Consider the following 16,264-nt stretch of genomic DNA (forward strand, 5'->3'; position numbering starts at 1 on the left):
GGGGTTTGCACAATGGTGATAAGTACATGGTTTTCTTTAAGATAGAAATGGCATCTGTTCCACACTTGCACTTTACAGCTATTCTTTATTTTTCATTTTTATTTTACTCTTTTCACTTTTAGTCAATTTGGCAAAACCAACAGAGTGAAATTTTCAGTATTTATGGAGGTCAAAAAAATCATCACCATCAAAAAGATTCAGGGCAGGGAAGCATGATAGGCTCTCACTGGCATGGGATTTCTGGGCTGCAAAGCTTATTTCTTGGCTGAAATGTAGCATCCTCAAATGTAAACTCTCTTTATTGGCAGAACATCTTATAGCTCAGCAGGTGTAACTAGCAGACTTCTATTTCCTGAAATAAATTGCAGAGGAGAATAGATCTCTAAGTGGTTGTGTGCTTTGTACTGGTGAACAATTGCTCACATCAAATGCCCAGGCTGAAGACCCATTCCAGCAGTATCAGGCTTGAGTCTCTCTTTCCTTAAGTGATTCTTGTGTTCTAATTACTATCTTGCAGGGTGAAATAGTCTAGCCTCATTTCTCTGTGGATGTTAATTATTGCAAAAGGAAATATATTATTCCTGAAGAAGTTAATTAGAAGAATAATTAATTTACCACATGATTTTCTTTTTTATTAAAATAAATAATGTTCATTTTATAATAGATCTGTGTTCATAAATGAATTTTTCTTGTTCATTTTTAGAACAGAAACTGTATATACGTGCATACAATAGTTTGATTTAGTTGCAGTCAAATTTTGAAATTATTTTAGAGTAGCAAATTCACAGCAATTAATTCTTTGCTCTAGAACTCCAATTTGAGAAAAAATAAAAAGTAAGAATTGAGCAATTGTTTTGGCTGTGTCAAGAGAACAGTGTAAGTACTCGAGTTAACTTTAAAACATGTGAATATAAGCTCTGAGAATTGAGACAAATAGGCCTGTGCTGAAATCCTGTGCCTTGTCCAGACTGATTTTGCTGTTGAATTATGTGGTACAAAACCAGCTGAGAGTCTCTGTGAAAAAGCAGCTGCAGTATAGATGTATCATTAGTTTAACTTAATAATTGTCATTGATTTTTGTTCAGATAAGTTGCCTGAGGAAAATTGTTATACACTCTGCTCAGCTGAGAGTTCATCCTGTGATCTGCAGATAAAATTTGGTGTGCCCAGATTTTGAGTTAATCTGGCCCTGCCATTCTTTCTTAATGACCTTGCAGCATCTTTGCCATCACACAACCAGAAATGTTTCACTCTCATGGCTAAAATGCACATATTGCCTAAAAGAGGACGGACAGATCTCTAGCCTTGTGCTAACAGCGGGTGTGCAGGTTGGATCCTGTGGCAGACTTGCTTGATCTTGTGGCAGGACTTGATCAGAACCATATGAGATGTGTTTTGGGGAGTGGCTGCATACTGCTTACCTGGGGGGCGCAGGGTGTTATGTGACCAAACACGCACTTTCCACACAACTAAAATAAGCGATGGTCTGTTACAAGGCCAGGCGCAAACTCATCGTGCAATGAGGAGACCTGTGTTTGAGTTGCGTGACTCAGATACTTGGTGGAGAAAAGGGATGTGTTGCTCGGAGCTGACTGAGAAGCAAAGGGGTCCACCTGCTGTGGCCAAGCGATCGGCTCTCCTCCTCAGAGTGCTCCTTAGCAGCTTTGCCCTTGCTTGACATTTGTCTGGAGGAACTGTGGGTTTGCAGTTTGTCAGGACCTCCTCTCATGGTGCTACTGCTGGACTGATCAGTTTTCTTTTTGTTTAAAGCTGTCAAATTAAAAAAGAAAAAAGAAAATCACAAATTGTTCACAGTAGGATGTACAGAGTATTGCTTCTAAAATTGGAACAGGTAATTTCTCCAAAAAACCCCAAAACACGAAATAGCTGGAATTCCAGGTCTCCATCCATGTGTTTGAGGCCCTGAGGACTGATAGACAGGACACTGTTCATCACTCTTGTCAGTCAAAGGAGCGTATTGTGAGTGGAGCAGGTTTTCTAATCGCTGTCTGACATAGCTGGTGAACAGCAGTCGTTCCCTCTGGTGATGATGCGAAGTCACCTGGATAGATTTTTGGTTTACAGTCATGTTATCCTAGTGATGCAAAGGTAGTTTGGCTACAGCTTTCAGGTGCTGTAAAGCATCTCTTCATACATCTTTTCCCATGACACATCCCTGTCATGAGTGATATGACACCAGCTGCTTATCCAGCCTTACAGATAACAATACTGTGAACTTGTTTTCAGACAAGACAGAAGATAAATGTTGTAGCTCCTGAAGTGCAAAGGCCTGAGTTTCTCCAGCTTGCTTTGAGATTTTCTTTATCTCCCAGGCCTCTGTTTAATGATATAATCCCTCCTTATTCCAGTTCTTTCCAGGTCCTCTATGAACTTGCATTTACTTTTGTTTAATAAAAAGCTCTAAATCCTAAACATGGTTTTATCATGTCTTTTGGTCATTCCTTGGATTGTTACACCTAACAGCAGCTATTTTTCAATTTGCTACTTTTTTGAAGCTATTGGGTTACTGACTTCAGTTTAAAATTATCTGCATTCACTTCAGCCTGGTTTTATTTCTGATCTCAGCTTCAGTGCTGTAATCTTGAACAGAAATTGACAGCTCTAATAGCTACCTTAGCTTTGATATATGAAAGGGTTATCTCTTTTTTCCTGGAGGAGGTGTTTTTATTTTCAGATATTACATCCATCAGATTGGAGACACAGGAACTTCTGTGCCATCTTTTTCACTTGACTAGAAGTGCCTGATGTACTGATTTTTGTCTCCCTCTCCATCTGTTTGGTGGTCTGTGCCCAAATATTTAACAGATATTTAAAAAAAAAGTCAGGTGTGCCCTCCTACTTTTTCCACAAATATTCAGTCTGGAATTTAGCCATCTTGATATCAGTCTTTAGCATTCCAGCGCATCAGTGTTTTTCTGTGGGGCAGAAGAGCACATCCTCAAAGGTTTCTGGAATCAGTCAGTCCTTCTCTTCTGCCTTCAGTTCCAATCAGCTGGTTTGGATTTGAAACTTATCCAGAGCCAGTTAATTATTTGTCATCCAGCTTTTTTGTTGGGTTTTTGGTTTTGTTTTTGTTTTTTAAACTGCTTAAGGAACTTGTGGTTTATCTTAATCAGCCTGGAAAAATTTCAGATTTTGGACTTGGGTCAGAAAATTAAACTGATGTGAATGTGTTCATATGTGGCACAGCTGCCTTTTCTAGCTCTGTGGAAGTACATATTTTTTTAAATGAAAGTTATGTAGTTTCCATTACCTTATATCTGAAGAAGTTCTGGTAACTTACTTATTGCTTCAGTGGACAGTTACTAAAAATCCTGTGTGTATTTTAAACCATTCTCAGCTGACATTATGTAGTTTGGTTTGTTGTTTAATGACTTTTAAACTCATTACTCAGAATAACAATACTTCTTGATTCCTGTTTTCAACGATGCAGGCTTCATCTGTGTACTAATAATTTTGAAATATTTGTCTTAGGGTTTTATAATGGGAAAGAATTGCAAGCATACGTCTCCCTCAGTCTTCTAAGACTGCCCAAACAAATTTCTAAACAGCACCGAATGGGCCCATGTGTATAGACAGAATTCCCAGATGTGTAAGTGACCAAAAATAGAAGTATAGGATTATTAGACAGCTTTGTTTCTACCGCATAAAATACTTTCAGCCCTGTTGGAGGTTTTCGAGACAAAGCTCATCAATTTTATGTACTTTCCAATTTAGAGATCCCTGAGGTTCGAGCAAGAGCTGTTAGGAGTGTTAATTTTGGAGAGAATTGTCAGATATCACGCATTTCAGTGAGCGATGTTTGCAGCCATAGTCAAACGCACTTTATACATAACTTCAATAGTTATGCTCTTAGTTTTCTGTGTATAATAAGAACTTATTGTCCAGATATAACAGAAAAAGTAAATTATACCTGCAGAATCCAATATGGCCCAGGGTTACTCTTAGTGATGTGTTGTCACTGTATAGGAATGTAGAAATCTGCACTTCTTCTTTAGGATAAACTCACAATTATGTGAAACGTGAGTATCCATGCCTCCTGCCTCGGGTTGTTGCTCATCTTGCTCCCTAGCTGAGGAATTCTAGGCACAGAGCGGGACCCTGTTGTGTAAGGTGGTGCGTGCACACCCCTGCATCAGTCCCATCCTTATGGATTTTAAATTTCAGCAATGAAAATATGGTCACAGATAGCAGCTGGGAGTGCAGAGAAACAGGGACAACATTGCTTAGAGTGGGCGGTAGTATCTGTATTCTGGTAGCTTATCACTTGTCAAGTTTTTGGAGCTCTTCTGGGAAAGTAATGTTTTGTTTTCCATGGATGAGGGGAAGATAAGGCTGGTGGGCATCTCCCCGTAGAATTTGTCTCTAACCAGTGTAACACGAGGCTCATGAATAATTCACATTTCCTGGTTGTTAGTGTTCACTGAAAATGTGTATCCATGATAATATAGTCAAGCTTATAGTTAACCTTGTAGAGAACAAGTTGTTGTTACCATTTTCTCTTACCTTTGGGGGTGGGGAGGATTCCCTTTTACAATCTCATTCAGAAACAGGATGTTAGTATTTCTTTCAATTTACCATCACACATGTGGAATGGCTGACCGTCAACAGCTGTCCTGTGTGTTGTTTGATATGAGCAATAACATAGATCCATGATGAAGCTGGGGAGTGGAGGTAAGGAGAAAGACCAAAGAAAGGTTGGTTGGGTTGCAGGGAGGTTGGACTAGATTGCTTTTAAAGGTCCCTTCCAACCCAAACCATTCTGTGGTTCTGTGAATAATGATGAAATCATGAGAGAGTGGAAAATCAGAAGGTGGGTGTGCTTTGTGAAGAACTGCAGTGTGTCTCCATATTTAAAAAGCCAGCCACTATGCAAACACATTCACCTTCAACAATGCTAATGCTGCAGTAGTCTGCAAAGTCTTTGAGTTGAGAGGAATAATCTGAAAAAAAGAGAAAAAAAAAAAGTAACAAGAACTTCTACTTTGCACAAATGATTCTCTGTTCAGAGCACTTTTTGTCTCTGGAGTAGGACATATGATTTATTTGAGTCTATCTTTGAAAGATAAGTGTGCTACATGCATTTTTTTTTTGGAAGGGAAGAAAGAAGCAAAAAGAATAAATAATGTAGGACAGAAAACTGCTACTGCCACTTTTAAAAAATACATTTGCCTCCCCATCTCTACCAGTGGTAAAAGGCTCCTAAGTTCAAAGACACCTTTATCTTCCTTTTTAGTGCATTGTTTTGGGATTAGTCGATTCTGTGGTTAGAATGGAACCCCTCCCACCACCACCACTGGGTCTGTTGTAACTCATCACTTTCATCCTTAACCCTGTAAGTCCATTTCACTTGTTTTAAAAATGACTATGTGAGTGTCTGCATCAAAGTCAAAACTGTATATGAAAGCACTACATGTCACCTCAACCAAATGAGGTAAAGTAGGAAGTCAAACTCCCTGTCTAGTATTACAGATAATACCAGCTTCCAAGACTAAAACCTGTCATTCCTGTTTTCCCACTAAGAATCATTGTCCGATTATCAGCTATATTGTTGTTTTTTTCTTCATCTTTTTAATTTAAAGCTCTACCAGGGATCATTAGTGGGGAAGGAAAATGACAAAACGGAGCAGGGTACATCACACTGATGTTGGAGAAATGACACCTTTGTTCACTTTCATCTTTTGTACAACATTGTGTAGCATTATTCTGCAAAATCCTGGTCTCTAGGCACGTAGCAAATATCGATGCCTATCCTGCCTGCCTTCCTGGCTCCCTGACAGATGAGCTTTGAGGGACAATGACACTTTGGAACTGGAGCACAGGCCAGCCAAATGCAGAAGCTGTGTGTAATATACAGAAAATATGGAAGTAAAGAGTTCCTGAGGCATTAATATGGGGAATCAGCTATGTGCAGTTTTACAGTAGAAAGAGGGCAGCATGGTTTCTCAAACTGGCTACTGATACATATCAGTACCAGGTATATTGCTGGGCTCTTTACGGTATTTTGCTTTCAAAAGAAGTTGCAGGGTGAAGGGGCAGTCATGGACTAGAAGCTGCTGGGTGGATCTGTACACAGTTGTATTGCCCTGGACAATGGATATTTGGATAGGCTGTGATTGAGCTATTTTCAGAACATTTTGACTTCAGTTAGTTTTCTTCAGTGTTTTGAAGAATATGAATTTCTGACCTAAGACTAAGCATGGAAAAGCTAATCCAAAATGTATTTGGTTCCAAAACTGGAAACAATGAAATGAGGAGTGGAATTGGATGGCAAAGGTTAACTTGTCAAACAAATGGTGCTGGATTCTTTCAGTAATACCATGTAACTCTCTCTTTTGTTTGTAATTGCTGTTTTGAGTAGGATTGTTTGATAGAACTAGATGGTTCTCTTCTTCATCTTTGTGATGTTCAGTAGCATGATGAGGGGAAGGTGATTCTTAGAATTAAAATTTCACTTCTCTGATACTACTTTTAGGATAATGAGAATTTCAGGGTTCAATTCCAAAGAAATGTCATGTTGCAGTGGGTTGGCTGTTTGTCCCTTAAAAGAAAATTAGTTTGCCTTGCTCAGGTATTCATTGTACCTGAAAGAAGTGGAGTGTTTCTTAATGTGAGTCAGCTTTGCTAAGAAATCACACATATCACTGGGCAAAATAAGACCAATAAACTTACTTCATTCTGTGAGAATATTGGTCCTGTATGAACTGTGAAGTTTTTCAAGCAAAAAGATATGGTGCAGAAGATGCCTTGGTTTTACTAGCTTACAGTTTCACAGATCCTACGAGCATTGTTTCTCAAAATCTACCCAGAAAGTACTCTCATGTCAGGATCTGGTGACCTCACGTTCAGTTGATCAGGTAGAAGTTGTGTGGAGGCATTGAACAAGTCTAGTAAGTGAAATGGCTATCGATCTGGTCCACCAAGTTTCTGTGTCCTTCACAGCCAGAATTTGTGTCCTTTTCAGCCAGGACTCACAGGTATGTGTTAGGGTAGCTAATTTGTAGCTGAGGACTCCACAGATGAAGCTGGTCTTGATAAGTGTTCCTTAGGTTTCATGTTCTTTCTTTTATTATTTCTAGCCAATTTTAGCTGTTTAAGTCACCCAGAGACAGTTTCTCATTTTGGTTATACCCAGAGTGTGCTGGAGAGTGTGTAAATTGTCTCTTCTTTCCTTACTCAGGGATGTCACATACAGTGCTGAGCGCTGTCCCTCTCCACTGTGTTATCATCCAGGCAGGGCCTGGATGTAATGTACAAAGCAGCAGAAAGATTTCAGAGCGAGGTGCTAGAACTGTACCCCACTGCCTGATCTAGGTGACATTGCCATTTGTCGCATGCAGTCTGGCCACAGGTCAAGTAATTACATATCAGTTTAGAGTTTAGACAAATACAGTACAGTTCATTTCACTTGCATCTCATTTTAATGAGAATTTGCCCATGATGTTTCATTAAAGAGGAAAGAAAACTGCCTTTCATGTGGTTTCCTAGCTAATTGCTAATTATAGAGGAATTACATAATATGATCACAAAACATGTCTCTAATCACAGTCTTTTTCACAATCATAGACTTTGATATGAAAAAGGATTTTCAGTCCGTGGTAGATAGTGTACAAATTTAGATGCTGTGCATTTAATACTGCATGTATAGTTTAGCCTACTTAATTTTTTTTTTTTAAGTTGTGAATTCCTAACTTACAAATATTTTGCTTTCTGTCCTTCTGTTCAGGAACCCTGGGATGCACAACACATTCCAGCGCTGTTCTCTGCTTTCTGTGGTCTGCTAGTTGCACTTTCTTATCACCTCAGCAGACAAAGCAGTGACCCATCTGTACTGATGTAAGTTGCCTGCAAATGTTACTTGTTGATTACTTTGTACAGCACACAACCAGAGTGATGCCTGGGTTTCAGAACCACAGGGACTGTCCTGTGAAAGTACTGTGGTGAGGTGGAAATTCCTCGCCATGTCTGCCTGATTGGTATCAGTCCTGTAAATAAATGAAGTGCTGCAGTCAGATTGCCAGTAGGGCTGGTGCTCTTTAAACAGCACTATCCAAATTCTCTGAAGCAGATTTCAGCCTCTGGAAAATTGTGTGCCTGCCATGTTGGAGGATAGCAATTTAGTTGAGGGGGTGCTCAGGCTACTGGAGTTGCAGAATGTGCATTGGATAGCACTGTGGCAAGGAGAAGGGACATTTGATGTGCTGGGAAGATGACTCAATTCCAGTTCTTGCTGAGGGTCACTGTCAGTAGGCTATGCCTCTGCTGAGATCAACTCCTTCCTCTTCTGCTCTGACACAGTCTGCTAGAGGTAGCTGAGGCAAGGTAGTGTGTGTTAAGAGCTGACATTGCAAACAAGGGAGATCCAGGGGAGAAGTCCCAACATTGAGATCTGCAGGTTGAGGTGATGGGAGAGAGTCCATAGATCCATAGCTCAGGGGTGGTAGACGTGAGTTTTCCTGTGTGGGAACTGTGCTATATGGCTGTCGGGGGGCCTGTGGTAGTCCACAAGCAGCTGGGCATCTATGTATATGGCAGTGGGATTAAGCAAGCAAGCGGGTTTTTTGCAGCTGGTATCACCATGCCATCTGGGATTCTGCTTCACAGGCAGCTCAGTCTTATCCCAGAACAGTGCGGAGGGCCTGTGAGGAAACCCACGGGTTCTCTCCTTTGATTCATGAGGTGTGTTTTGTGTCTCTTGAGGTGAGGCTCTTTAGTGTATGAAGATTGTAGTAGGCATATGGTAAGTCAGGGCAGTTGGACGCACAATTCTGTAATGCAGGAGAGAGAAGGGAAGTGGAGGGCTTTTTAGGCCATTCAAGATTATATTTAAGGAGAGAAACTAGGGAAAAGGAGAAGAATTCTGATGAGGGAGGAAAGGATATAGGGCACTTGTAGAAATTTGGCATCCCAGTAAATCTCACTGAAGAGTTGAGAAATTTCTTCTTTACCATCCAGAAGATTCAGGGAATCTGATATTTATACATTACTAGGTCCTGATGTGGCAAAGCAACAAGAACTGCTTATATCTATTGCCATTAACTTTATCCAAAGCCTACTGTGTCTGGCACTGATGTCAGTTAGACCTGGATCAAGCTTTGTATAGGTGGTGTGTAGTTCATCAACCGTTACAATATGGAACTCAGGTGTGGAAGGAAGTGAAGCTGTGTGCTGTTTTAGGGAGATTAGTTTAGCCTTGGAGTAAGACATGCACAGGTAAATTGCAAATCAGCATGGAAGTGTGGGCTCTTTCAATTTTGAAGTAATTTAAATGTATTCTTCTCTCCCACTCCCCAGGAAGGACACACCAGTTCATTAACTTCTTTAATAAAACAGAAACTTGTCTTTTCTTAAGACTTTTGTTTTAAGGAAGTAATCTTAAACCATTAAATCCATTTTAACTTTTAAATCTAGCTACCCATTTCATAACATTCTTAATCTTCAGCAGCTGAAATGGTTGTTAAATGTCTTAAGACTAAGAATATGTGTACAATGACATCAAATGTTCATTGTGTTTATATTTAAAAATGTATAATCCTTAAAAAAAGAGGTTTAAGATTTTGTTTTTTAAACAGCTCTGAACTTAATTAAAGGAAGTTAAGGAGATTGGAAATAGTATTTAAGGAATGGCCTGTGGCATAAACTTCAAGATGGAGGAGGAGGTAGCACATAAATCTTGAACTGAGGATTAATATATAATTTATACAGAAATAGCTTCTTTGGCCTTTCTAATGTGGGTCTAAACAGCTCCCATATTGGTTTCAGCTTAGCTGAAACATTACTAAAAGGCATGAATGCAGCAGTACCCTCTCTGCTCATTCCCCTAAATGACTGAGTCACATTGATTGGACTGCTGAGACTCCTTAACATTTTGATGAGGAAGTTCTACCCTGATCAGTGGTAGAGCTGGTTTGTGTCAATCTCCAGCTATGCAGAGATAAGATAGCTACTGCATACATGAGGAAGGAAATCTGAGGCTGTTCCTCCTTCTCTGCCCCCCAGGAATACTCATATCTGTTAGACTTGTTCACAAGTACCCTAACTAGGATTTTTTTTAACAGGTCCCTTATTCAATGCAAATATATCCCTCACTATCTACGTCAACAATTTGAAGATTCATCAGTAGATCCACTCCCAGAAAAGATGAGAGAATCAGTGGTAAGAGCTTTTCTTTCATTACTTTTGGTTCAAAGCTCTCTCCCATCCGTTTTCCCCACAGAGGAACCTTTTAAATATTCTCATTTAGTAATTTAAATATTTAAATTACTAAAAGCACAGAAAATGGGAGGATATATGTCCTGTTCCTTTAAATCCACAGATGGAAACTGAGATAAGTTCTTCTAGATCTTCTTTCCAGCGAGGCCAGAAGGGAGGAGGGGGATATTGCAGTTTTCCTTTCTGAAGGGTTCCTTTGAAGGACTTGGCAACATTGATTCCTTAATATAGTTGATGGGAAATGCACTTGTAGAGCTTGGGGTATGGGACATCTCATCCTGGTACTCAGAGGGCTAATGCAGCCTCTGTGCTTAGAGTTACAGCCTGGCAATCTGGTGTGCACAGGGTGGGCTGGATTGTTCAACAAGTGTTCAAAACGGTGAGCAGTCCTGCCGAACTCTCTGACTGGATTGGAGGGGGACAGGATTTGGTCCACACAATTACGTGTGTTTAAAACAGCCCTTATTCATTCTTTTTCTAGGGCTAGGAGTTGACCTGGTTCTCAGGAATAACTTTTTCTGTGCCAGGGAGTACTCTTGACTGTATGCCCTTCACCCCAGCCAAGCCAGGTGGAGCACAGACCAGACTTGGCACCTAGCGATGGAAGAAGCATGTGAAACCTGACTAGTATGAGAGAGGGAGGTACATGCCTGGTGCCAAGCATTGCCGTCTCATCGTCTCTTCTTTGCTTGGCAGGCTGTTTATTTCCTGCTGTCTGGCACGTAGCTCTAAGTTTGTGTCAGCTTATTTCCCACTTCAGCTTAAACATCCAAAGTGACCCATCTTCCTTTTTGTGCCTTTTTGTATAAAAACCCCTCACTGTTACTCAGGGGAGGCTGATCTTATAAAGAGTTCATGTGGGAAGATCGTCAAGTTTCCAGAAGTTTTAAGGAGTGTTTGACGTTTTTTAGAGTCATGAACTGTCCTGCTTCCCGGCTGTCGGACCAGACAGCCCTTCCTCCAGAGCACATCCCTAATGCCTGCATCTGAGCGTTTGCAACCTAGGCAATTATTTCTAAACTCCTGAAAGCTTGCAGAAGCAAGAGTTGTTCAGAGAGTGCCTGGAAGACAGACTGCCTTTTTTTGACCCTTAGCCCTGATCTGAGAGTCCATAGAGCGTAGTGTTACAGGTTGCTAGTGTGGTAGCTGACCTGGCCTCCAGATGTCCCTTCAAAGGGATGCATCTCTCCTGTACATCTTGAATCATTTGTTGGGCATTTTATAAGGTGTTACACAGCCTACATTCAGCACATGAACTGATCCCACTACCAATGTTTTCTACTTTTCTTTGCTAAGCTGCTGCTTAGATTGTTATTTTCTACCATGCATAATGTTATTTTAAACTGCTTACTCTAATAAGGTCCACTTAAGATTAAGTGATATGTCTGTTTCTTGTTGCTTGTATTGAGCTACAGTTTCTTGGAAACTAAACTGTTTGCAACAGGGTCACGCTGCAGTATGAATGTCCAGTTAGTAACAGAGTAAAAAATACTTATCTTAAAGTTGTGCTATATTCTGTGATATTTCTGGTGTATAGGTTATTGCCACGGTTCATTGTCAGCCCATGCTTGTAGATGGGCACTGTATGGCAGATGTAAAGGAAAGCTTCTCATTCCCCCGTATTTGTATCCCACTTTATTTTTTGCTGATAGTGCTCTTCTTGGAGCAGTACAGAGTCTGATCTCATCTGTTCTGCAGATGGAGCCTTGCCAGGGGACTGAAGCACTTACTGCGGCTGTCCACTTAACTAGTTTCATTTCACAGCGCGGAGGGAAACCTTAAGCAAGGCTTCAATATATTGAAAACAGAAAACAAAAGAATGAACAAATTCTCCTCTAAGACCCTGGCTATATTTTCAAAACAGAGTCATGCTGCAGACTCTCAACCTATTTTTTTGTCAATAACATGGACAGGGATCTGATGTCTTTTACTAACACGGTTACCATGTGGTTCAACTGCACTTGGGCTCTTGAGCCACTGGGGTGAAAGATGCAGAAGTGCAGGGAGGACTGTGGTGGGACTGGCCAGACATAGGACTTCAGTTCTTCTCTCCACCGTGTCTCTCAGTTTTGGGTCCCTCACTACAAGAAAAACATTGATGTGCTGGAGTGTGTCCAGAGAAGGGCAACAAAGCTGGTGAAGGGCCTGGAGCACAAGTCCGATGAGGAGCGGCTGAGGGAACTGGGGCTGTTTAGCCTGGAGAGAAGGAGACTCGGGGGAGACCTTATCGCTCTCTACAACTACCTGAAAGGGGGCTGTAGTGAGGTGGGTGCTGGTCTCTTCTGTCAGGTGGCTGGAGATAGGATGAGAGGAAATGGCCTCAAGTTCTGCCACGGGAGATTGGATATTAAGAAAAATTTCTTTACTGAAAGGGTTGTCAGGCATTGGAACAGGCTGCCCAGGGAAGTGGTTGAGTCACCATCCCTGGAGGTATTCAAAAAACGCATAGACAAGGCACTTCGGGACATGGTTTAGCGGGCATGGTTGATGGTTGGACTTGATCTTAAAGGACTTTTCCAACCTAAATGATTCTATGATTCTATGATTCATTCCTGTCATGTTTTGCCAGTGGTTTTTTGCATTTAATTAAGTGGGATTCCTTGCACCTTTTGCTTTCCAGGATATACCTGGTTTGGGGGATTGACACTTTTCTGCTCTGTACATTTGATACTCCATGCTGCTACTGCTGCTTTTAGACAGAGGCTCCTTTCCTTCAGTATTGCTGGAGCTTGCCAGTTCTTTGCCTTCATTTTTTTTTCTCTGTCCAGGCTTCCCTCAGTTTGTATAAAAACTGTAAGCAAATGTGTTTGCTTACAATGTCAATTAGCAGTTCTAATTCTTCCACACTGGGAGATGTCTTGAAGAAAGAAAGGGCAATTTCTGATTAATGCAGGCTCTTTCTCTAACCCCTTCGTTATCTGGTACCTCTGTCTCGATTAAACACTAACCAGTTTGCCAGGAGACTCCCACTGCTATCTCACAGTGCAGTGCTAATAGAGCAAGTAGGGAAGAATTGAGGCAGGAGAAAATGCATGTGTCTCAAGTTTGAGGAGCACAATAAAGCCACAGTCTCTGCTGACTTGCTTCAGCAATAGCAATCATGTTTAGGATGTAGCACTTGGCTGACAGTTTTAAATAGCTTCCAGAACTTCTGCAAGGGGATCTTCAAACAGTTGAGAAACTGGGTGAAACAATATGTCAGTATTTGAAGGAGATTTCATGGTGGTAGTTCATTTTTTCCTCTTGGAGCACTCCTCTACGGGGAGAGTATTCCTAACCCCCTGTCAGTGGCAAGAGATGGCATGATGCAACACAACAGCCAGCCTTGCCCTGGGCTATATACAGACATATGGTCTACATAACATGCCATTTAAATAAGACCCGTTTTAATCAGAAATCCTGAGGTGTACAGAACCAAATCATCTCCTCAAGGAGCTGAAAGCAAACAAGGTTAATATTGAAAATTAATGTGTTGCATTCTGTAGTGGCTTTGCATTGATGATAGGAATAATAAATACAGCATCTCTAATGTTTAGTTACATGACCTTTGCGATTTTCCTTTGATTGAATAGCCATGTAAGAATTGCCAGCTTTGGAAGCCTGAATTATAAAGCAGCTGTGATGGATAATTGACCATTCAACTTTGAGAATGGAGCTTCCTACCATTATAATTAATTTCTATAGGCATCCACATGGCTGATTACTAGATTAACCAGTGGCCTGAGGGTGCTAATGTGTTACATTCAAACTCAGCTTCCTTCCTGGCCTTTAATACAAACATTTAGATAGCTAGTAAAAGGATTTGTACAAAAAGCTCCAAAAGCATAATTGAAAATAATAATTTTTTTTAAAAAAGCACCACTATAGTGTATTCTGCTTGTAAAATCTCTGAGGCATCAAATGTAGCGATGGTTTGGGGTTTCTTTTTTCCCTTGAACATAAAATGGAGAAAAAAGAACACCTGCTTTCAGCACAAGCTGTATCGGTGATTATCTCTCACTGCAGAGATTTTGACTGTGATCAGCGCTTAACTTTTCCACGTTGGACCAATTGCAATGAAGGACTCAAGCTTCACATCGTAGGGCTGTTCAGCATTCAATTCCCTGGCCTTGGGAATGGAATCCAAAATCCTGCTTTAGACAGTTGGGTCTAAATGCAGGATGGGGAAGAGAGTTGCGTCCAAAGTAGGCACATGCTTTGCGGGAGCTAGCTGCCTTCAGCAGCAAGGGTGGAAGCAGCAGATCCACCCACAGTGGCCTTTAGGTGGGTGCCCAAGGTTTTTTCCTGGAAGGTTGCTCTGAATCCCCCTCAGCCAGAGATGACTGCTCAGGGTCAGCTGTTTCCTGGGGGGCCCTGACCACTATGCCATGACATGAAACAAAAGCAACTGCTGCACAGCTTTGTTACAGAAGGAAAAAAACCTGAATTTTGTGAGAAGTTTGAAAACGTCTGCCACATCAAGAAGGAGGTACTGTGGGGACTGTTGTGCAAGTCAGCAGCTGAGCCGTACATTTACATTTTGCAAGGGCAAAAGGGCAAGCCTGGGCATATATGATACTTTAAACACTTTAGATGTTGCCGGAGTTGGAATGCAATTGTCAAATTTAGGTTTAAATACCTGAACAATAATCATTGCTTTAAAAACACAGGCCTTTTCCTGTATGGGATTGTTAATGTGTCAAAAGCGGTGATGGCACCCTAAAATTAACACTTGCAAACTCAAAGATGGGAAAGGTGGAAAATACCAGTCCTGTGCAATATAATCTCTGTAATACATTCTCTTTTGAATGTAATCTTTTGAAAAGATTCTCTTTGGTGACCTGGCATGGAATGGAAAGTTAGGATGCTGTCTCTCCCCAAAACATCTATTATTATCACCTCTGCTGATTTTACAGCTAAATTCTTAATATTTGATGTAGTTCTTAAAATGGCAGCTTCTTCAGTCACCTGGTTGTGAGAGAAATAAGTCATTTTAATAGTAATCCTTTCTGGTTGTACAGAAGAGCTTGAAAATATGATTGGAGTGTGTTTGTTGTTCTTATAAGCTTGTTTTAGATTATTGAGTAGTTGGATTCAGCTGTGCACAGTAATACTTGATCAAGACTTTTCATAATATGTATTCATAAAAGGGCTGAAATAGTGTCATATAAATCTGGCACTGCTTAACCTTCACAGATGCTGAATTTTACAAGCTAAATACTGCTGCTTTGCATAGATTTTGTATGCAACGTCTTTGAAAAGATTTGGAAAGGTTAAAAAAAAATTATTTTCGTTACATGCATTGGTAGTAATTCCCTTATCCATCTTTATCAGGGTTTTGACCATGATCTTTCAGTACTGCTTCACATACTAAAACCACTTGAGTTAGAGATGGATACACAACTTGCTAGTGAGTGAAAGTCTGAACCAAACAGAGAGGACCTGTGGGGACAGGCAGAGACCAAAGGTTTGTTCAGGGAAGAGAAAGCCTTTCCGCTGAGGGTCCCTTATGTTGCCGTTCTCCTGTTGGATATGATGGCCAAGAAGCAAGGAGTAAGGCCAGCAGGACTATGGTTTGAAAGGATGGTTGGAAAGATTTAGGAAGACCTAACTCTGTTCCTACACCTTCCCAGCTGTAGTCTGTGTGTGAGTACAGGGCTGTCTGGAGAGGGCACAGCTCTCGGAGGGGAGGGTGTGCTGCTCTTGTGGGGGTACCTGCTCCTGAGCAGCCTGGGAAAGGGAAGGACAGTGGTGATGGCTTGAGAATTCAGCTAAACCGGATTGGAGTTTCCTGGCAGAAAGCAAAAGTACTTCTTGAGCCCGAAGGCTTTTTAGTCCTGCTGAATTTCAAAGGCCTGCTGCAGTAAGTGGAAGTGCTGATGCTTGTGACCTTTTACTAAGAGGCATCTTTCATAACAGGGAGTGATAGGCAGCCTAAATATAGTGGTTGCTACCAGCTTTCCCTGTAATTCACAACCCTTCTGTTGTTCACTTGTTCTGCTTTCTTGCTTTTTATCTCCCTTATTCACAGGTTTGCTATCCTATCATTATT

The 16,264-nt window shown here is 41.0% G+C and overlaps 1 protein-coding gene across 1 annotated transcript in view; it reads left to right on the forward strand.

Moving 5' to 3' along the window:
- PCNX2 (pecanex 2) overlaps window positions 1-16,264 on the forward strand; it is a 156,633-nt gene that overhangs the window by 59,729 nt on the left and 80,640 nt on the right. The window contains exons 16-17 of the mRNA XM_075043275.1: window positions 7,748-7,857; window positions 10,080-10,176. Coding sequence (XP_074899376.1) covers window positions 7,748-7,857; window positions 10,080-10,176 — 207 coding nt within the window. The remainder of the gene's footprint in view (window positions 1-7,747; window positions 7,858-10,079; window positions 10,177-16,264) is intronic.

This window comes from Buteo buteo, chromosome 12 (assembly GCF_964188355.1).
Source record: "Buteo buteo chromosome 12, bButBut1.hap1.1, whole genome shotgun sequence".
NCBI lineage: Eukaryota > Metazoa > Chordata > Aves > Accipitriformes > Accipitridae > Buteo > Buteo buteo.